General features: G+C 48.3%; 1 protein-coding gene across 7 annotated transcripts in view; it reads right to left on the bottom strand.

The window, feature by feature from the left end:
- The window catches only part of LOC119975416 (inactive N-acetylated-alpha-linked acidic dipeptidase-like protein 2), a 1,151,524-nt gene that overhangs the window by 301,099 nt on the left and 826,899 nt on the right, over positions 1 to 23,526 (bottom strand). For all 7 annotated transcript variants that reach the window (XM_038815043.1, XM_038815042.1, XM_038815041.1 and 4 more), the window contains one exon: positions 1,784 to 1,980. In XM_038815043.1, the coding sequence (XP_038670971.1) occupies positions 1,784 to 1,980 (197 nt within the window). The remainder of the gene's footprint in view (positions 1 to 1,783; positions 1,981 to 23,526) is intronic.

Genomic DNA, 23,526 nt, shown 5'->3' with positions numbered 1-23,526 from the left:
CGCCCTCCTCCTGCACCAAATTCAAATGTTCGTATGAGACAGAGGCTGTGGATAGGTGTGCACAGTACGAGGGCAATGGTGAAAATTTCCTTTGGAATGATGTATGGCAGGGCCGCTGAGATGCTGAGGGTATTTATTGAAGGCCACCTTGGGGAAGAAAACAAATACAAAAGCAAAGCATTGCAGACGCTGGAAATCGGAAATAAAAATAGAAAATACTTGCAACACTCAGCAGGTCAGGCAGCATTTGTGGACAGAGAAACAGAGTTAAGGTTTTAGGTCGATGACCTTTACTCTCTTCCAATTCTTCTCCCTCAGAGAAGGAGGCAGTAGTGTGATCAGTGTGGTCATCACTCTCCACTGCTACTCCCTTCTGCAATGCCTGCTTGTGCAGGCACAAACCAGGAGGCTGTTGATAAGTGCACTGCAGTATTCCCCCAGATCCGCCCAGGTATCTGAACTCCACTTCTGGAAGGCCGATGGTCTGTTCAATGGCTGAATTTGTACTCATATGGCAGTGGTTGTTGCTGTTTTCTTCCTCTATGCTGGGGGTTCACACCGGTGTTAGAATCCTCTCATCACCCAGGATCCATTCACACAGGCTCCAGTGTCTGAAGGACTGAGGCACCTGCGGTTGTCTCAGATAAAAAGGATTGTGACAGCTTCTTGCACACAGCTGCAGGATCCTTGTATTATGGTCATATGCCAGCTGTGCATTTAGTGAGTGTAACCCCTTCCTGGTCACAGAGGCTCTGGCTGCAAGGGCCTTGATGGTCTGTGACTACTTGGCCTGAGGGAATATTGTCATAGCTCCATATCCAATCACACTGTTGGCCTGACGAGCCTGGTTATTGTGATATGTAATGTATTTCCTTGCCTTCTATTAAATGACATCCATCAACTGCTTAATACAGCACTAAGTCGCTGGTTGTGATGTCTCACATACATCTCCAGACAAACCCCTGAGGAGTACAGGTTGAGTTCCACAGTCAACGTTAGACTACCATAGGCAGTGGATAACCACCATTTTCCATTGGCCTCCATTCCTCGTCCAACATTGCACACAGCTCCACTGCTACCTACCTGGACAGATGCAGTGTTCCACTGCTGCACCAACACCTGCATGGAACTAAATCCTATATCTGTACAACCTTTCAGCTGGGCAATTCTTACTCCAAACATTGTCCTGAACTTGTGGCCCTATGTACCCCCCTGAATCTGAGGCTAGTGCTCCCCAGCCATTGAAGCCCTATGGTAGCCCCCACCTCCCTCTCGCTCCCAATCTCCTCTTCACTGGAGGAGACAACCCATTCCATTAAGTGATATTGGCTCACACTGTGCAATTTTTAATCGCTTGCTGAACTCAACCTGCCTGCTTCACAATGCATGGCTACCACTTCCAGCCATCATTCACCTGCCTCTGCGCTCTCACCACCTCAGGGAGCCCTCACAACCTCAGCGGGCCACTGACTCTCCGTGGAAGCTGGGTGTCGGAGGAAAATATTAAAAGGCATTTTAAAATCACTGTCAATCGGCTGCTTAATATCCTCAATATTTTGCCTGTGCCACCCTCCATGTTTCTGATCCTGTGCATGACCCTCAACCCCACAAAACCCACACCACCAAACACCTCCCCACCGCCCCCCCTCCCACTTCCAAACCTGATGCCGCTTATTGTTTTTGCATACCATATTCCTAAATAACCTGCATGAATATTTTTTGAATTGGCAATCTATGTTCTGAATCGGAGGTAAATATTTTTTGAATATGTAACAATCCCTACCTCTGCCCATTCATATGAGCCAATATTGCCAAAGGTACTTCCTCCCCAGGAACAAAATACAATGCTGCGGTTTGGTCGCCATCTTCTCTTCTGAGCCTGCGACATCATAGTCTTGATTATTTCTGTAATGATGGAAGTGCTGCTGGTCCAGAGTCCTTCATTGTTGCCATGGTGACTGCCAACAATAACATACTTATCTGGAAATAAAAATAGTTTGTACTGTTCACTGAATGGTATCAAGGAACTTACTTTATACATGAAAAACGGGAAATACATTTAATAAATTGGGTATATTTTTGATATTATAGAATCTTTGATTAATGTCAGCACAAGTGAACTATGCTGCATCTAAATAATGTTGCACAGCATGATAAAAAGGAACATTTACCACTGTAAATGCCTAAGTTTGGTAATCCGGACACAGTTCACGTCTCCTCCCAACATGTTTGTGTTTAACACAGCAAAAAGTTGATTTTGATGATATTGATTCTCCTGTGAGCAAACATGTGCCTGACCCTCAATGAGACATGTCTTAATTACCAACTACCTTGCATTGTGATTTCAAGCCGCTGGATGCTTGTCATATCCCCCATTCTCCTTTGGTAGGTAAAAATTGCACACTGTCAGAACCATATCCTGTGGCTGAAACTCAAATTCAACTTCATTTATAGGTAAAATGCACAATAGGGTAATACTCAATGTTATTTAGCCTAGCTGTAAGTGACAGAACAGGATAGGGGAAATCAGACTTATGAGTAACAATTGCTTCGGTTGGAATTCCATCTGATCACTGCAGCCCATACACTTCCATTTAATTGGGACATCTCTGCCAGAAACTCTCATGGTGAAAGCTTCATTGAATTAGCAGAATGAGGAGATACTGTGTACAAGTGAGTGTTCACCATAGGTTCCGTTTCTTCGTGACAGAACCTTCAGCCTGATCAAATGGGTGTTGCTAGTTGCTAGGATGTTGGGTGAAAACAGTAAGTTAACATTTTCAGAGGAGGCTGTCATTTCTGTCAGACACATTTTAGATTTTGTTTTGATGATCTTTATTTCTGGTGTTCTTTGCGGGTGATATTAGTAGACTCATCCAAGTAGAGTATTTGATAAAGTCCTGGGATCCTGTTAGGTTCCTGGATATAGTCTTTCAGCAACACAAGGAGAAATGCCAATGTCCTCTTTCTCGTGTTAAAGGTGCTACATAAATGCAAGAAGCTGTTGTTGTTTCCTCAATTACTCAATGTCACAAAAGCTCAACCACCAAGATGGCATGTCTGAGGATGCAAATCTGGAACTAAATCACCCTCCTGTGGCAGATTTGGTAATATGTTACCAGAATCAGGCATGTCTGGTGATAATTTATTGGTCAATCCAGTACTAATGGAATCTGGAGGCAGGTCTTTTTGTTCCATAGAATCCATACAGTGCAGAAGGAGGCCACTTGGCTCATTGATTACCCTACCTAGATCCACTCCCCTGCCCTATCCCCGTAGCCCACCTAAACTGCACATCCTTGGACACGAAGGGGAAATTTAGCATGGTCAATCCACCTAAACTGCACATCCTTGGACACGAAGGGGAAATTTAGCATGGTCAATCCACCTAAACTGCACATCCTTGGACACGAAGGGGAAATTTAGCATGGTCAATCCACCTAACCTGCACATCTTTGGACTGTGGGAGGAAACCCGAGCATCTGGAAGAAACCCACACAGACACGCGGAGAACAGGCAAACTCCACACAGTCACCCAAGGTCGGCATTGAACCTGAATCCCTGGCATGTGAGGCAGCAGTGCTAACTACTGCCGCCCTTTAGCTGGTAGCTGGCGTTTCCTCCACTTGACAAAAGCCTGCTGATAAGGCGGCCCTACCTTGACAAGCAAGAGGTTTCTCAGTGCTCTGAACCCTGTTTCAGCTGTTTAAAATGTAGCAGTATCCCTGCACACGTTTGCGCATTTCTGAAGCTTGGTTCTGCCAGACTGCACCAAAGCTTTCTGGATTTAGGGAAATGGGATGTGTTCCAACATAGTGTGTAAACAATATGGCTAACTAAAGGCTTGTTAATTTTCATAGCAGCTTGAATTAAACTCTTCAGCATTGAAATAAGATTCTGAGCATGTTGACCAACAAAATTCTATTTATTTGAGATTATAAAAAATGTTAGCAGGCAAGTTCTGATGTTTATACGGGCATCAGATGTGGACAGTTTTGATCCACTATTAAAATTAAACCTGAGCACATATGTAGCGGTCCATATGATTTTCTAGAGAAAACATGACAAAATGGTGGTCCACGCAGAAATCTAAGCCCCTCTTCCAGCTCTCCCTATTGACATGGCACACTACCAGTGGTGCTAAAAGTCACAACCTTTTCAACATTCTCATTCCAGTATGAAAGAGTACACTTATACAGTGTTCATTTGCGATTCACAGCCTTTTATAGTCAGAGCAGGTAATTATATCACATTTCCCATGGATGCTGAGCAACATCATGAGAAGATCCCACACTTTTTCGAATGGTACCATTCCCTAACTCAATGTCATTAGTGATGACACTGATGTTATCGTACCACCTCCTGCACTCAATCGTTAAGCCATTATAGACTGCATTAATGTTCATCCTATTTTTGTCCATCGATATAGGATCAGCCAGGTGATGTTTGTTTTCCAGGCAGATGCTACGAGGTTTTCACAGGCAATCTACCATGCCCTCATTATTTAACTCGTAAATTAGAGAGCAAGGTTGGTGTCACAGTGACCAACAAAACTGCCAGTGTCCTAGTTAATGACATTTCTAAAACACCCACAAACAGTTGCCAAGTGCAGGCACAATGGAGTACTTTAAACCAGAGAATAACCTATTGACATTCCATAGATACCGTGAAACAGCAGTGTGGATGATTTCCAAGATTGGGCATGTCCTGTTAGATAACTCTACTCACGTTTCCACGATCTCCATTGTGACTTTCTACATGATACATAAGCCCCCAATCCAAAGCATTAATTGTGGAGCATCTACCAGAAGACAGACAGTCGATAAATACTGTCAGCTCATGTTCTGCCTGAACACGGGCAGGCTACAGTTACTGACCTCAGGCAAACTTGGAAAAGTATGTTTCACGAAGCCTCAGGTGGAGGGCCCAAAGGAGAAACTGGGCTGGGGAGGCTTAAACTTTCCTTGTGGGGCCCAACAAAGCGCTCTTGCTCTATGTATCTGAAACATTCACATATAGAATATTTCTTCAAGTCAAACAAGATGAAAAGCTGCAAATGAAAGTGCAGCTGGACAATATGGAGATTGCTCTCAAAGCAAATGACACTTTTAAGTTATGAATGAAGTAGATGCCTCCAGTTTCACAGGTATTACCATTCCTGTGTTGCTCCCATCCTAAACTGCATAGTTATCCCATTTCATAGATCGATTTCATAAAATTTACAGTGCCGAAGGAGGCCATTTAGCCCACCGAGTCTGTACCGGCTCTTGGAAAGAGCACCCTACTTAAGCCCACATTTGCACCCTATCCCAATGATCCAATAACCCCAGCTAACCTAAGGGCAATTTATCATGCCCAATCCACCGAACTTGCACATCTTTGGACTGTGGGAGGAAACCAGAGCACCCGGAGGAAACCCACGCAGGCAAGGGGAGAGCATGCAGACTCCGCACAGACAGTGACCCAAGCCGGAAATCGAAACTGGGACCCTGGAGCTGTGAAGCAACTGTGCTGCCATGCCGCCCACCTCAATCAACTGATGGACATGTGAGATGCTCGCAGACTTTTATTGATGATATTGCATAGCAATAAGTAAACATGTTCTTCCTCTTTGACAGAAACAAAGAGGCTGGGATTCTCCAATCCCGCGGCCACGTTCTGATGCCGGCGTGAAAAGCGATGCCAACCTCCCCGGCGTCAACAGTCCCTGATAATGAGGAGTGTTCCCCTTCCTAGGGAGCTTGATCGTTGCCGGAGTGGTCACCGCAGCTCCAGCCGATGCGTAACAGCCGTCGCGAGTTTGTGCATGCGCGCTACGGCCGGCGTGATTCCGCGCATGCGCGTGGGTTTCCTTCTCCGCAGCGGCCCGGCAATATAGCAGTGCCGTACAGGGGCCCGGCGGAGGAGAACATAGGCCCCCACGGAACCAGCTGGCCAGCCGAACGGTAGGCCCTGATCGCGGGCCAGGCCACTGTGGAGGCACCCCCCCCGCCTCCCTCCAGGACGGCTCCAGGAGACATACCTTGGCCATGTGGGACCTGAGTAACCCACGCCTGCGGGTCAAAGTCAGCGGCCACTCGGCCCATCGGGGCCCGGAGAAGCGCTGGGGGCGCCACTTTCAACGGCCCCCCACCGGCGCGGCGGCAATCCCGCGGGCACCCAAGAATCGGCACCGGACAATCGGTAAGCCGCCGTCGGTGCAGCGGGGTGCGATTCTTGCGTCCCCCCTTGGGATTCCCCTACCCGGCGCAGGCTTGGAGTATCCCAGCCACCACATCATCAATCTTTCCACTCGATGATCTGGCTGAAATCTTCAGCCAGCAGTAACAGAACCTATAGGTGCAAATCTATCAAAGTAGCAATCGGCCAATGTTGTAGCAATGCCCCAATCACACGTGTTAATCAGTTTCTTGCACAACGACTTATAACTGCACTTCAAAAGTTATCCATTGATTTTAAAACATTTTGTGATATTCTGAGGAAATGAAAGGTGTGAGGTGGATGAAATATTTATTTTTCAGTCTTGTGCACCAAATACCCATTCATTTTACAGATAATTTTCATCAAAACGTATGCAGGTGGGGAAAGACAACTGATTTAAAGTAAGTTAGATAAGGTTTGTCCAACGTTTTCACGCGGGGAGGACACACTTCAATGATTCTCACACTTGGCGGTGGCAGGTGGGGGGAAAAGGGGGAGGGGGGGCAGGGATGAGCACTTTTATAAGACACAATATTAAACATAAATTTTTACAAAAGCCGACATATGAAAAGAAAGAACTTGCTAAGAGCAAGAAAAATGTCACAACAATAAATAGAAAATTTAAAAAAATGATTAATAAGCAAAGACAACCATTGGATTGTAAAATTGTGAGTTTGTGTACGTCCGTCTCACTCTCAGTCTCAGCGTGCTCACTCACTGGTGAGAGTGGGTAAAAGCATCTGGTACTGTGTAATGGTGAGGGCGAATGAGATCCTGAGACTGAGCCAGACACACATTCTCCCCTCCCTCACACCCCTCCCTCTCGCAGATGCACACACACTCACACTTTACACACACACACTCACTCCCCAACACACACTCTGACCCCTCTCAAACACATACACATGCACCACACACTTAATCCTGCACACGGAGACACACACCCACAAACACTCTCTCACTCATTCACACCTCCAACTTCGATATACTCACCCCACACACAGACACACAGGCATTGTGCTCCCCCCCCCACCCCACATACACAGGCACTTCCACCCCCCCCCCCCACACACACACACACACTCTTCACACACACACTCCTCACACACAAACACACACATACTCCTCACACACACACCCTCCCACACACCCCCACGCACACTTGCACCACTCCCCACCACACACACACACTCACCACACACGGACACCCCTCACACATGCACACCCCCTTCACATACACACTCACCCCTCACACTCTTAACATTATTAAAATGGGAAGTTTTGTTATTGGATGAGTCATAACAGTAGACAAGTTAGCCAGGTAACAGGATTGGATATTTACAGTAAATAGTAAATCATGTCAGTAATCCACTCCCGCCCTCCCATTCACTCACCCACCCTCCCATTCACTCACTCCCGCCCTCCCATTCACTCACTCCCGCCCTCCCATTCACTCACTCCCGCCCTCCCATTCACTCACTCCCGCCCTCCCATTCACTCACTCCCACCCTCCCATTCACCCACTCCCGCCCTCCCATTCACCCACTCCCGCCCTCCCATTCACCCACTCCCGCCCTTCCATTCACTCACTCCCACCCTCCCATTCACCCACTCCCACCCTCCCATTCACTCACTCCCACCCTCCCATTCACTCACTCACTCCCACCCTCCCATTCACTCACTCACTCCCACCCTCCCATTCACTCACTCACTCCCACCCTCCCATTCACTCACTCCCACCCTCCCATTCACTCACTCCCACCCTCCCATTCACTCACTCCCACCCTCCCATTCACTCACTCCCACCCTCCCATTCACTCACTCCCACCCTCCCATTCACTCACTCTCACCCTCCCATTCACTCACTCCCACTCACTCACTCCCGCCCTCCCATTCACCCACTCCCACCCTCTGTTCTTGAAAATACAGAAAAATGTGTCATTTGAAACATGGAAGTCTGGCAATATCTGGTTTGAGAGGATACAGGGAAAGATCCCACAAAAGTTTAAGAGCAGCTTCAAAGAGCAGGGTTATAAAATGCAGATTCTTGCTCACAAGCTTTAGCAAACACACAGGTTTCATGTGGTAAGCTAAAACAATGGCTCACACCTTCATGGAATGTAACTATCTCAGGAAGCATCTGAAAAAGCATGGATGAGAGTTTCAATTGCATTAAGTGACGAATGTTTAAAACAGGCAAGTCTTTCAAGTCATAACCAAGTTAAATTTTAGCACACAGCTAAAAGCAAAGTTTCACACCTTAATTGAAATAAACTCTCTTAGTAAACAGCTGGAAAGGATGGAAGATGCCCAGTCGAATTTGGTGTCAATTTTAAAGTGTAAAATTCTACGAACATCAAGTCAATTAAAAGAAAATTGGAGACGACCTGTCTACGAGAAACATCATTTAAGTCAAAATCAAAGGCAAAGTTATGAGCTGGGGACAATTGGAAAATTAAACGATTCGAAATCACAGAAATAAAAGTTAACTATTGAAACCAAAGCATTTTTTAATCAGATCTGAGAGGAGACGATATGCCCAAAATGAATAATTAGTTGTAGTAAGATGTTTACATCAAAGATACTTTTAAACTATCAAAGTGAAACAAGCCCATTTACAATAAAGTCGTTAAAACTTAATAACTCTCAGAAAGAGAATATAAACCCAGGGAGCAGCAGCAACAAGGACAGAGGACAGAGGAAACCAGCAACAGGAGAGAAGGGGAGAACTCAGAGAGAGAGAGAGAGAGCTCGGTCATGGGAAAGACAAGGCAAGCAGCCAAGTTTAAACAGTTATACATCTAAGGAAGACTAGAATTTAAACAGGAGTCAGAGTCAGCTTAGAGATAGCTAGCAGAGCCAGCTCTCACAGCTCGGTGCATGGGAAGAACAGGACACAGCAACCGAGTTCACCAGCGAATACAACTCAAGAAGACCAGATTTTAAGAAGATCGATTGCCAAGGTGGGCCTGAAGCATCCAGCAGCAGCATCCAGAAGCAAGATCTTTTTACCTTTCTGTAAAGAAAGTGTTTGCAGCTTTTAAAAGAAAAAATTATAATAATAAAATAACTTAACTTAACCTGAAAAAGTGGTTATTAGCTTACTTCACTTCCTTAATAACGCAGGACCCAGGACATCGATGCTATTAAGGGGTAAGTAGGTTAAATTCTTCGGTGAAGGTATGGGTTATACCGGGGGATAACTTGAAAAGATAGTTTGACCTGAATAGCACCCACAGAAGCCTGCATTGGAGTCAGGGAGTGAGAATCCCTGTTCACCATTTAGAATATCGACCTTTTTTTGGTATAGGGGGAATTCTAAGAATAGTGGTGAGTTTTAACTTCACCTCCCATTCACTCACTCCCGCCCTCCCATTCACTCACTCTCGCCCTCCCATTCACTCACTCCCGCCCTCCCATTCACTCACTCCCGCCCTCCCATTCACTCACTCCCGCCCTCCCATTCACTCACTCCCGCCCTCCCATTCACTCACTCCCACCCTCCCATTCACTCCCACCCTCTCATTCACCCCCAACCTCCCATTCACTCTCTCCCAACCTCCCATTCACTCTCTCCCAACCTCCCAATCACTCTCTCCCAACCTCCCATTCACTCACTCCCACCTTCCCATTCACTCCCACCCTCCCATTCACTCACACCCACTCTCCCATTCAGTCACTCCCACCCTTCAATTCACTTCCACTCTCCCATTCACTCACCAGCACACCCTCACTCCTACTCACACCCTCACTAACCCACCCTCACACTCACTCACCTGCCCACCCTCACTCATCCACCCTTCCATTCACCTGCTCATACTCACTCACCCACCTACCTCCTCACTTGCCCACCCTCACACACCCCTCATTCACTTGCCCACCCTCCCTCCCACTCATTCACCCACCCTCACTCCCACTCACTTCCCCACTCTCACGACTCCTGACTCGCCCACCCTCACTTCCCCCTCATTCACTTGCCCACCCTCCCTCCCACTCATTCACCCACCCTCACTCCTACTCACTTCCCCACTCACACTACTGACTCGCCCACCCTCACTACCCCCTCATACACTTGCCTACCCTCACTCCCACTCAGTCCCCACCCTCACTCACTCTCCAACCCTCACTCCCACTCACTCCCCCATTCTCCCATTCAACCGCCTACCCTCACTCATTCACTTGCTCACATTCAGCCAGCCTCCCTCCCACTAACTCCCCCTCATACAGTCACCCACCCCCACGTGCCTGTCCATCCTCATGCTCACGCACCTGCCCACCCTCACTCACCCATCCTCAAACACTCATCCAACATTGCTGCAAGTCATGTGGGTTCTCCTCCACATGGTGGCTGCAGCTGTAGCAAGAGAGGCATGGCACCTGAGCAGGAAAGGTGGCTCAATGTGACCCTTGAGCACCATCTTCCCTGGCCTGTCCTTGGCAAGCCTGCAGGCTTCCTGTCATCTTTCGGTGCTGCATGGGGCCCACATCTGACAGACTTTAGTTGGTCTTTTAATAGACTTAACAATTAACAATAGTTGTTGCATGCCTGATCTGATCTCGAGTAAAATCACTGGGAGTCAAGACCATGGCACACTGACTGGCATTGGAACATTCTGTACTTGCCCGCCTCCTTTTCCATCTGTGAGCGTACCAAAACTCCTGACCGATATCTCAAAGAAATACGTCAGTATTGCTTCACTACCAGCATTTTGACCTTTGTTCGAAAAGTTTCATATTAGCATGCTGTCAAACACACACCAAACTGATGAGCCCATTTAAAACACCCCAAATGATGCTGAATGCTAAGTAGTTTTCTACTGGCAGTGCAGGAAGAAAGAGAAGAAAGTAAGGTCCTTAAAGATCTACTATCTTCACAACTCAAGAAATGTTTAGTCTTTCAGATTTATGCTTTGTTCAGCAGCTGCCTCAGTAGTGATCGTAAAGAAATGGTGCTATCTCCAACAGTAGAGGTGTAAGATGATTCAGTGATATAAAACGTCACAAGCGTTAACAATGTCTTAATTAGACATCAACAATAGATTTGCACTATTAATTCTACAGTCATTATTCAAATGTGTATGCATATTATATCACAAATTAGTGAGCCATAATTATATTTAAAACAAACTTACATTAATGAAGGACAATTATGATGCAATATAATAACATTTTTGGATGTAGGTGATAAGCAGGTAATGATATCAAAATAGGAGCAGGAGACGACCATATGGTCCTTTGGGCCTGCTCCACCATTTAATAGGATCATGGTTGATTTTAACAGGATCACGGCTGATTCTAACATCAATTCCACCTTCCTTTCCAAGTCCCAAATCCCTTGATTCCCCCAGAGTCCACAAATCTATCTATCTCAATCTTAAAAAGACTCAACAATGCAGCACGCACAGTTTATTGTGGTACAGAAGTCCAAAGATTCTCAAATTATTTCATAATGGCTACAATGAAATAAAGTTAATATAGGAACAATAAACTGAGCTGATTCAGATTATTTCAAATGGAGCTTAAATGTATTTAACATTACAATTTGTGTTCCGGCCACACTATTTACATGTCTTAACTCCCACATGATTCATTGCATCCCCAATAACTTGAAAACCATGTTTGATGCAATTCTGGATTCAAATATAACATTGACTTCAATTGAAGTAGTGTGCGTGATGTTGACTAACCAAAAAAATGAAAAATTGAGAATATTTTACATTAATGTCACACATGTGCCAGGAAATGACCATCTCCAACAAGAGAGAATCCACAGTGCCACAGTGGTTAGCATTGTTGCCTCACAGCACCAGGGCCCAGGTTCGATTCCAGCCTTGGATGACTGTGCAGTTTGCACTTTCTACATGTGCCTGCATGGATTTCCTCCGGGTTTCTCCCACTTTTCCCAAAGATGTGCATGCTACGTGGATTGGCCATGCTAAATTGCCCCTTACTGTCCAGGGATGTGCAAGTTAGGTTATGGGGATAGACTGCACGCTATCGACCAATACACTTTCTCGACCAATACACAATGGCAAAAGTATGCACCATATGCAACATGCAGTGTAACAACACACCAACCCTCCTTTGACAGCACCTTCCAAACCCGCAACCTCTACCACCTCGGTCAGCAGATGTATGGGAATGCATTATCTACAAGTTCCCCTCCAATCCATACATTATCCTGACTTGGAATTATATCAGAAAACGTAGACATAGAAAATACAGAAAAAAGGAGCAGGAGGAGGCCATTTGGCCCTTCGAGCCTGCTGAGCCATTCATTATAATCATGGCTGATTATCCTTCTCAATAACCTAATCACGCCTTTAATCCCCTTCACCCCTGACTCTCCCACAGGTTGGGCACTGCCTCAGTTGCGGCCAACATTTGGAGTAATGTCTTTCCCACTGAATGGCGCCTCCAGCATGTTTACTCACCCTGCTGCAGAGAAGCCAGTACCATTTCATAGATGACCATGGATTTCATGGATGGACAGCACGGTAGCACAAGTGGATAGCACTGTGGCTTCACAGCGCCAGGGTCCCAGGTTCGAATCTCCCTCTGTAACTGTTCCAATTCAATACAAAACACAATAAACCAAAACCCCTTTTAAGAGCGTGGCCCAACACACTGTAAGCGCACTTGAATGGGACTGGTCCTTTCCCTGAGATTTTGATCCAGTACCAACCAGCAAATTCAAAACTCCTTCCGGAAAGCAACTCTTTCTTTAAAGTTACCAAGCCAGTTTTCCACATCCAATGTGCTTTCAGTTCCCTGGAACAGCTTTAAAATGAAAACAGGTAACACTGCTTCTCTTCTGCAGTCCAAAGCAACAAGCCAAAACTGAAACCCAAACACTAAAAACCCCTCTTACCTGACAGCCACAGCCCAGCTCTACCCAAAAATGACATCCCTGAAGCCGTGTGACAAGTCATGTGGTGAGACCAAAGCTGACGAGGCTCTTCAATGAAAAACTGTTCAAATCAAAAAGCAAGATTGAGTCTGACCTCTCCGGTCTCTTCAACGAGCATAAAATTCCACAACCTGGGACTGCTGAAGCCAATCTGGCACGACTGTTTGAAAACCAGCTGTCCCTACCAGCAAAATAGCTTAATAGTAATCCTTAAATGGACACTCGCATGACAAAGGGAGGTAGAGAGAAAACAGGGAATTATAGACCAGTAAGCCTGACGTTGGTACTGGGGAAAGTTCTATAATCCATTATCAAAGATTATATAGCAGAGCACTTAGAAACAGTGGCAGGATCGGACAGAATCAGCATGGATTTATGAAAGGAAAATCATGCTTGATAAATCTACTAAACTTCTGATTTGCTCATTCCTGATTTGTCCTTTCTCAACACGCCACACATCCATTTCAGTATCCACATACGAATATACAAAATATGAGAAGTAGTCCATTTGACCCCTCAAGCCTGCTCTGCCATTCAATAAGATCATGGCTGATGTTTGTGTTTCAAGTTCGACATTTCCATCACCCCCATATACCTTTGGTTCCCTTTCCCAACAAGAATCTATTTAATCCCATGTTAAAAATACTCAATAACCCCGCTTCCACCACCTACTAAGGCAGAGAAAGTTCCAAAGAGATTCAACCTTCAGAGAAAATAATTCTCCTCATCTCTGTTCTGTAAAGCAACCGCTTATTTTTACAACAGTGCCCCCGAATTATGTTAGAATTATGATCAATTCTAACATTTTCTCATCAAACTAACTGGCCTATAGTTTCCTGTTTTCAGCCTCCCTCCATTCTTAAATAGAGATTATAGTTTCTGCTTTCCAGTCTGATGGAACCTTTTCCAGAGTCCAACAAATTTTGGGAAATTAACACCAAAGTATCTACTACCTCTTAGCCAACTCTTTTATGACCCAAGGACAAAATTCATTTGCATCTGGACACTTGGCAGCCCACAGCTCCATTTGTTGCTGAGTACCACTTCCTTAGTGATTGTAATTTCACCAAGTTCGTCTCTCCCTTCCATCTCCTGATTTGCAGTTATTATGGGAATGCTTTCATTGCCTCTCTAGTGTAGACACAAGCACAATATTTGTCCATTTCATCTGCCATTTCCTTATCATCTACTGTTGTCATAATATCCACTCATGTATATAATGAGATGCAGACAGGCAGTGATTGACACACAGGATGACCAATGAACACACAACACAGAACAACCAATCACCAGGCAAGACACCACGACGATAAAACCCACAGGGCATTTAGACTCCCGCTCTTTTCGGGACCCAGGTGCTGAGACAGTCAGAGTGCACAAGTTAGCAGGCACTATTGCCATGTGGTAGCTAGCAAGTCTGGTCGAGCCAGGAAGAGGTCATCAGTTGGATTAGTAGAGTGTCAACCCACAGCTGCACATGTACAGCAGTTCATAGTTAAATAAAACAGTGTTGGATCATCTCCGGTGTCAGACGTTTGTTTCTAGCTTCCCTGCATCCAGTTGCAGTCAACGACGAACCAACCTGCCTAACACATCTACGTTAGCTGCCCATTGTCACTTTACAGAGGACCACATTCGCTTTAATCACTCATTTCATTTTTAAATGCCTGCTAAAAGAGCAATAACTCTTGCTATCTGTTTCTACACTTGTAGCTAGCTTCCGCTCATACTCATTTATTTATGTTGATTAACCTTTACATTATTCTCGGCCTTCTTTATACTGTGACAAATTATCTGACCCACCACTTATTATGTTATGGTACTGGACCCTAATTTATATTAGGAAACAGAACAAAACCCCCAAATTGTTTTCAACTGGCAAAACTGTGAGGAAAGGATACCGTACCAGGAGTAATTCCACTGACAATTAGGGATGTCTTACATTAAAGCAAACTTTATTACCTCAGGAGTAACCATATTAACATCACAGAAAATAGCTTTACAATTAATAGTTAAACAATTCTTTAAATAAAAGGAAAAATTTTCACGAAAACTTTACCTTGTCCATTTCCAATTAAGCAAGTGGGAAGCCACTGGTAAATAAAGTTAGCAAGCACAGGGATACTTGCTGCACTCTTGTGTAGAGCTTTCTCGGAAAATCATGCTTGGAGTGAGAGAAAGCGAGAGAGAGAGAGAGCAAGAGAGAGAGAGAGAGAAAGCGAGAGAGTGAGAGAGCTAGAGAGAGAGAGAGCTAGAGAGAGAGAGAGAGAGAGAGAGAGACAGCTAGAGAGAGAGAGAGAGAGCTAGAGAGAGAGAGACAGCTAGAGAGAGAGAGCTAGAGAGAGAGCAAGAGCGAGAGCGTGGGAGTGAGAGAGACAGACACTCAGTGGACCCATGACCGGCTGACTAAAGTCTGGGCACAAAGTCTCAAATTATCTACTCTCCAGGGAATCTCCAGCTATCATAATAAAGTCTGCTTCTCTTTGTAAACAAGTAAATAGTTAAAATTCATCACAACTTCACCTTTTGAAACCTCTTAACTGAAGCTTTAGCAGGCAGAGAGTCTGGATACTATAATCTAGGATCTTTAATAATATTACTGCAACAGATATAAATTTCCTCCTTACATTTGCTCCTTTCCCCAAGTTCTTCAGCTAACCATAGACAGTGGTTCCTCCCTTTAGAATTTTTCTTTTTAGTAGCAATATACTTACTGAAACATTGCTCTAAGCAAGCATAAAAAGGCTTCAAGAGGCATGCCTAAAAATGAGCTCTCAACCTGGTGAAGCTACAACACAGGATTACTATAGCAACAAGTAATAGACAGAGCTAAGTAACTCTACAAACAATGGATCAGATCTAAGCTCTGCAGTCCTGTCACATCCAGCAGTGAATGGGAGTGGACAATTAAACAACTCACTCGAGGAGGAGGCTCCACAAATATCCCCATTGTCAATGATGCAGGGGCCCAGCAAATGAAAATCGCTTATTGTCATGAGGTAGGCTTCAAATGAAGTTACTGTGGAAAGCCACTAGTCGCCACATTCTGGTGCCTGTTCGGGGATGCTGGTACGGGAATCAGTGCAAAAGACAAGGTTGATGCATTCACAACAATCTTCAGGCAGAGTGCTGAGTGGGTGATCTCCAGCATCACAGATGTCAGTCTTCATCCAATTTGATTCACTCCATGTGATATTAGGAAACAGCCGAAGGCACTGGATACATCAATGTTTGAGCCCAGACAATATTCCGGAAATAGCACTGAAGACGTGTGCTCTTAAATGTGCCGTGTCCCAAGTCAAACTGTTCCAGTACAGATACAACACTGGCATCTACCCAGCAATATTGAAAATTGCCCAGGTATGCCCAATACACATGGAACAGGACAAATTTAACCCATCATCTTACCATCACATCAGTCTACTCTCTGTGGTAGTCACCACTGTTGTATTGTGTATACTGCATACGAGGGTATTACGGTAAGGCCCCTGTACTACAGTTACGGGGGTAGATCCCTGCCTGCTGGCTCCGCCCAGTAGGCGGAGTATAAATGTGTGTGCTCACCGAGCTGCAGCCATTTCAGCAGCAGCTGCGGGAGGCTCCACATTTCTGCGTAATAAAGCCTCGATTACTCTCTACTCTCGTCTCGTCGTAATCGATAGTGCATCAATTTATTACGCAGAGATTTTAAAACGATGGATCTCCGCATCAAGCCTGATCGCCTGCAGCTGCACCCTCAAGCAGACAACGCCAAGTCGGCCTTCGCACACTGGCTAGCTTGCTTCGAGGCATACATCGAATCTGCAACTGAACCACCCTCAGAGGCACAGAAGCTCCAAATACTTTACACACTGCTGAGCTCAGACATCTTTCCCCTCATCTGGGACGCACCGACATACGCTGAGGCCATGGTGCTACTGAAGGAGAAGCTCTGGGAGTACTCGAGAGTTTGTACTGGGCTCCTCCCTTGGCGCCGCCCAGAACTCCTCCCCCTGGAGCTGCTGTATAAAGATCCGTGCCACAGAGTCAGCCAGCCAGTTCACCGAAAGTTCAACGGCTAACAGGCTGGCTCTGTTGTGAGAATATTAAAACCGCTATTCTAATCCTACAAGCACGTGTCCGTAGAATTGATGGTTCCATCAATTTAATATACTTACGAAACAGCCAAAGTAAATCATGGAAGCAGCCCTCAAGCCCGGATGCCTAGAACTCGACCCGCAGGATGCAGAGGCTAAAGAAATTTTTTCCGACTGGCTGAGATGTTTTAAGGCCTACCTGGCAGAAGCCAGCACCGCTGGAACAATGGAGGAACAAAAACTCAGCCTACTGCCCATGAGGGTAAGCCACAGAATCTCCACACAGCTAAATCCAGCCGGTTCCTACACTGCAGCGCTGGCGATATTGGACAAAATGTACGTTAGGCCCATTAACAAGGTTTATGCATGCCACGTGTTTACGACTCGCCATCAGCGGCCTATAGAAACGCTAGCCGAATTTGTACGGGAACTGAACAATCTCTCTAATGACTGTAATTATCAAGCCGTTATCGCGGCTGAACATAGGGAGCTTGCTGTGCGGGACGTTTTCGTAGTGGGCCTTAGATCGAACTATGTGCGCCAAAGACTGCTAGAAAAGGGGGCCCAGGACTTAGATACGACTGTGGAGGCTGCTACCACTGTGGAAGTCTCCTTCCGCAGCCTCACCTCTTTTCCCACGGACCCCGCGACCTCATCGTGGACCCCCGACCAACAATCCCCCCAGGCCTGTGCCGCACGGCCCCACAGCTAACGCGCTGCCAAAGCAAGTTACTCTGCTGCCCCAGCAAGCGACTCAGCTGCACAAGCCAGCTACTCAGCTGCCCCAGCGTGCCATTTCTGTGGCCAAAGCCAGCACCCGTGGCAGCACTGCCCAGCCTGATCCGCGACCTGCAGCAGCTGCGGGAAGAAAGGCCAATAGGCCAGAGTGTGCCTCGCGAAAAGGGCCCCAGTTTCTAACTCCCCAGTAGAGAGAAAAAATCGCTCCCAGCACCAGCGGGCCCGCAGGGCACGAAACGCTGCGGCCTACGCCCCGACTCCGCCCCCTCCCGCCACGTGCGATCCATGGGGGCCGCCATCTTGGCAAACCCCCACCATGCGGCCGGCCACGTGCGACTCATGGGGGCCGCCATCTTGGACACCACCTTCCTCGCCGCTCACCACGTGCAATCCACAGGCCCCATCTACATCTCCATGCTCAGATAGCTCATCAGAAGACTACGACTTCCCCGGGCACTCATCACGCGGCCCGCAACTCAACGCTGTCACCCTAGATCAATCCCGCCCCAAACACCTACGAAGTTCGATGGCGGAGGGCTAGATCAACGGGTACAGCACGCCATGCCTCTTTGACTCCGGGAGCACCGAGAGCTTCATACACCCAGAGCTGGTAAGACGCTGTTCGCTTCCTATTTTTCCTGTTAGCCAAACTATCGCCCTCGCTTCGGGCTCCCACTCAGTCCTAATCCAAGGACGCACCGTCGCTACGCTCACAGTTCGAGGCGCTAGTTATTCAAAATTTAAACTTTATGTCCTGCCCGACCTCTGTGCGCCACTCTTATTAGGCCTGGATTTCCAGTGCAACCTCAAGAGCCTCACCCTCAGCTTCGGCGGGCCCCTGCCCCCACTCACTATCTGCAGCCTAGCCACGCTGCGCATCTCCCCCTCCTCTCTTCGCCAATCTCACTCCAGATTGCAAACCAGTAGCTACTCGCAGCAGGCGATACAGCCTACAGGATAGGGTCTTTATCCAATCGGAGGTCCGACGGCTGCTCAGTGAGGGGATCATAGAGGCCAGTAATAGTTCCTGGAGAGCTCAGGTGGTGGTCGTCAAGTACGGGGAAAAATTTCGCATGGTCGTCGACTATAGTCAGACCATAAATCGCTTTACGTTCCTAGACGCGTATCCCCAACCCCAGAATTGCAGACATGGTTAACCAGATCGCCTAATATCGGCTATTTTTGAAGGTGGATCTGAGGTCTGCATACCACCAGCTCCCAATCCACCCGGAGGACCACCACTACACGGCGTTCGAGGCCGATGGCCGCCTCTTCCATTTCCTTCGGGTTCCCTTCGGCATCACCAATGGGGTTTCGGTGTTCCAACGAGCAATGGACCGAATGGTAATGCTTTTTCCACAAAAACAGACTGGCCATCCTCGGCTACGTCGTGGAGAACGGAGTTCTGGGCCCAGACCCGGACCGCATGCTCTTAGAACTCCCCCTCCCTCATTGCCCCAAGGCCCTCAAACGGTGCTTGGGGTTCTTCTCCTACTACACCTAGTGGGTCCCTCAATATGCGGACAAAGCCCGCCCACTCTTTAAGGCCACACAATTTCTCCTGTCAGCTGAGGCGCGCCAGGCCTTCAGCTGCATCAAGGAGGACATCGCCAAAGCAGCCATGTGGGCGGTGGATGAATCCACTCCCTTTCAGGTTGAGAGCGACGCCTCAGAGGTAGCTCTAGCAGCCACTTTAAATCAGGCAGGGAGGCCCATTGCATTTTTCTCCCATACCCTATCCGCTTCAGACCTCCGACACTCCTCAGTCGAGAAGGAAGCACAAGCCATCGTGGAGGCTGTTCGTCACTGGAGGCACTAGCTCGCAGGTAGGAGGTTCACCCTCATCACCGACCAACGATTGGTTGCCTTCACGTTTGACAACTCGCAAAGGGGCAAAATAAAAAACGATAAAATCCTTCGGTGGAGGATCGAACTCTCCACCTATAGTTACGATATTAATTATCGACCGGGGAAGCTCAACGAGCCCTTGGATGCCCTATCCCGAGGGACATGCGCCAGCGTGCAGATCAGCCGTCTGAAACCCATCCATGATGACCTCTGCCATCCAGGGGTCACCCGGCTCGCCCACTACATCAGAGCCCGAAACCTGCCTTTCTCCAACGAGGAGGTAAAAGCTGTCACCAGGGACTGCCCGATGTGTGCAGAGTGCAAACCGCACTTCTATAGACCAGACAGGGCCCACCTGGTCAAGGCTTCTAGGCCCTTTGAACGCCTTGCGATCGATTTCAAAGGGTCACTCCCCTCCACTAACAAGAACATTTATTTCCTCAACATCATCGACGAGTTCTCCCGATTCCCTTTTGCCATTCCGTGCCCCGACATGACCTCCCACACAGTCATTAGGGCCCTGCATAGTGTCTTCACCCTGTTCGGTTTCCCCAGCTACGTGCACAGCGACCAGGGTTCGTCCTTTATGAGCGACGAGCTGCGTCAGTACCTGCTCGACAAGGGCATCGCCTCGAGCAGGACTACCAGCTACAACCCCAGGGGGAATGGACAGGTGGAGAGGGAGAACGCAACGGTCTGGAAGACCGTCCTACTGACCCTCCGGTCTAGAAAACTCCAAGTCTCCCAATGGCAAGAAGTCCTCCCAGACGTGCTCCACGCAATTAGATCACTCCTCTGTACAGCGACCAATGAAACCCCCCACGAGCGGCTCTTCATTATTCCTAGGGGCACTACCACGGGGGTCTCACTTCCGGCGTGGCTGAGGACATCAGGCCCGGTTCTCCTGAGGAAGCACGTCAGGGCGCACAAAACCGACCCCCTTGTTGAAAAGGTGCGCTTCCTCCATCCAACCCCCAGTACGCATTCGTGGAGTTCCCGGACGGTCGCCAGGACACAGTATCCCTTCGGGGCCTGGCACCCGCTGGATCCAGCCACCCCCTACCCCCACTGAGGAACCCCTTACCCCGTTCCCTATGCTGCCGCCCCCTCGCGCCCCCGATTCAGCAAGCTCACCCCACCGGTTCCACGTGCCAGCACCAGCCCGCCCCCAGCGCTCCCAGTCTCCGGTCGAGCCAGAGGTGTATGAAGTTTGGACGAGACCCACCCCGGAGTCTGCCATCGTACCCCAGCTCTCAACACACATCCAGCAACCGCAAGAGGCTGCAACCCCGGTGCTCCGCAGATCGCAACGAACAATTCGTCAACCGGACAGACTAACTCTGTGAGCCACCACCCCCGCCGGACTTGATTTTTTTCACAGGGGGTGAATGTGGTGAATGAGATTCACACGGTATTATAAGTTACCAATGTCACTCTGTTCCCAGTATATATATGTACCATTATTGTAAGTGCAGTTGCACTACCTGACCACCAGGGGGAGTAGCTCTGGGAGTACTCGAGAGTTTGTACTGTACTGCAAATGAAAGTGCAGCTGGACAATATGGAGATTGCTCTCAAAGCAAATTACACTTTTAAGTTATGAATGAAGTAGATGCCTCCAGGTTCACAGGTATTACCATTCCTGTGTTGCTCCCATCCTAAACTGCATAGTTATCCCATTTCATAGATCGATTTCATAGAATTGACAGTGCCGAAGGAGGCCATTTAGCCCACCGAGTCTGTACCGGCTCTTGGAAAGAGCACCTAACTTAAGCCCAAATTTCCACCCTTTCCCCATGACCCAGTAACCCCAGCTAACCTCAGGGCAATTTATCATGCCCAATCCACTGAACGTGCACATCTTTGGACAGTGGGAGGAAACCAGAGCACCCGGAGGAAACTCACGCAGGCATGGGGAGAGCATGCAGACTCCGCACAGACAGTGACCCAAGCCGGAAATCGAAACTGTGACCCTGGAGCTGTGAAGCAACTGTGCTAACCACTGTGCTACCATGCCGCCCACCCCAATCAACTGATGGACATGTGAGATGCTCGCAGACTTTTATTGATGATATTGCATAGCAGTAAGTAAACATTTTCTTCCTCTTTGACAGAAACAAACAGGCTGGGATTCTCCAATCCCGCGGCCAAGTTCCGACGCCGGCGTGAAAAGCGATGCCAACCTCCCCGGCGTCAACAGTCCCCGATAATGAGGAATGTCCCCCTTCCTAGGGAGCTTGATCATCGCCGGAGTGGTCACCACAGCTCCAGCTGGTGCGTAACAGCCATCGCGCGTTTGTGCATGCGCGCTACGGCCGGCGTGATTCCGCGCATGCGCGTGGGTTTCCTTCTCCGCAGCGGCCCGGCAATATGGCAGTGCCGTACAGGGGTCCGGCGGAGGAGAACATAGGCCCCCATGGAACCAGCTCGGCCGCCGAACAGTAGGCCCTGATCGCGGGCCAGGCCACCGTGGAGGCCCACCCCCCCCCCGCCTCCCTCCAGGACGGCTCCAGCAGACATACCTTGGCCGTGTGGGACCTGAGTAACCCACGCCTGCGGGACTCGGTCAAAGTCAGCAGCCACTCGGCCCATCGGGGCCCGGAGAAGCGCTGGGGGCGCCACTTTCAACGGCCCCCCACCGGCGCGGCGGCAATCCCGCGGGCAGCAAAGAATCGGCGCCGGACGATCGGTAAGGTGCCGTCGGTGCAGCGGGGTGCGATTCTTGCGTCCCTCCTGGGGATTCCCCTACCCGGCGCAGGCTTGGAGTATCCCAGCCACCACGTCATCAATCTTTCCACTCGATGATCTGGCTGAAATCTTCAGCCAGCAGTAACAGAACCTATAGGTGCAAATCTATCAAAGTAGCAATCGGCCAATGTTGTAGTGTGGTGAATGAGATTCACACGGTATTATAGTTACCAATGTCACTCTGTTCCAAGTACATATATGTATCGATATTGTAAGTGCAGTTGCACTACCTGACCACCAGGGGGAGTAGCTCTGGGAGTACTCGAGAGGTTTGTACTGGGCTCCCCCCTTGGCTCCGCCCAGAACTCCTCCCCCTTGAGCTGCTGTATAAAGATCCGTGCCACAGAGTCAGCCAGCCAGTTCACCGAAAGTTCAACGGCTAAGAGGCTGGCTCTGTTGTAAGTATATTAAAACCGCTATTCTAATCCTACAAGCACGTGTCCGTAGAATTGATGGTTCCATCACGGGGTTTTGCTCCCAACATAGCTGGCAGCTCCAGGACCCGTTCTCCTCCGCAAACACGTGCGGCTCCACAAGGTGAACCCGTTGGTTGAGAGTGTACAGCTACTCCACGCGAACCCACAGTACGCCTACTTAGCATACCCCGACGGCCACCAAGACACAGTCTCTCTCAGGGACCTGGCACCAGCTGGGTCCCTACATCCCCCTCCCCTCTGCCCCGGTGCCACTTGGGATGCGCGGAGTCCCCCCCGGCGCACCCCAACACAGCACCCACTCCAGGACGGTCTGCCCTCCCCTTGGTCCCACCCATGGATGAAGATGAGGTCGACACACTCCCGGAGTCACCGACGCCCGACCCGACGCCTGAATCGGCACCACAACTGCAGCACTCACAATGACGGATCAAGGCGCCCGACCGTCTAAAGTTGTAACCTCTTTCTTAAATTTTAAACAACCTGTATGTAAATAGTTTCCACCACCCCCGCTGGACTCTTTTTTTTTAAACAGGGGGTGAATATGCTCGTCACCACTGTTGTAATGTGT

Source organism: Scyliorhinus canicula, chromosome 13, assembly GCF_902713615.1.
Source record: "Scyliorhinus canicula chromosome 13, sScyCan1.1, whole genome shotgun sequence".
NCBI classification, from domain to species: Eukaryota; Metazoa; Chordata; class Chondrichthyes; order Carcharhiniformes; family Scyliorhinidae; genus Scyliorhinus; species Scyliorhinus canicula.
This window is presented reverse-complemented; position numbering and strand designations above follow the sequence as displayed.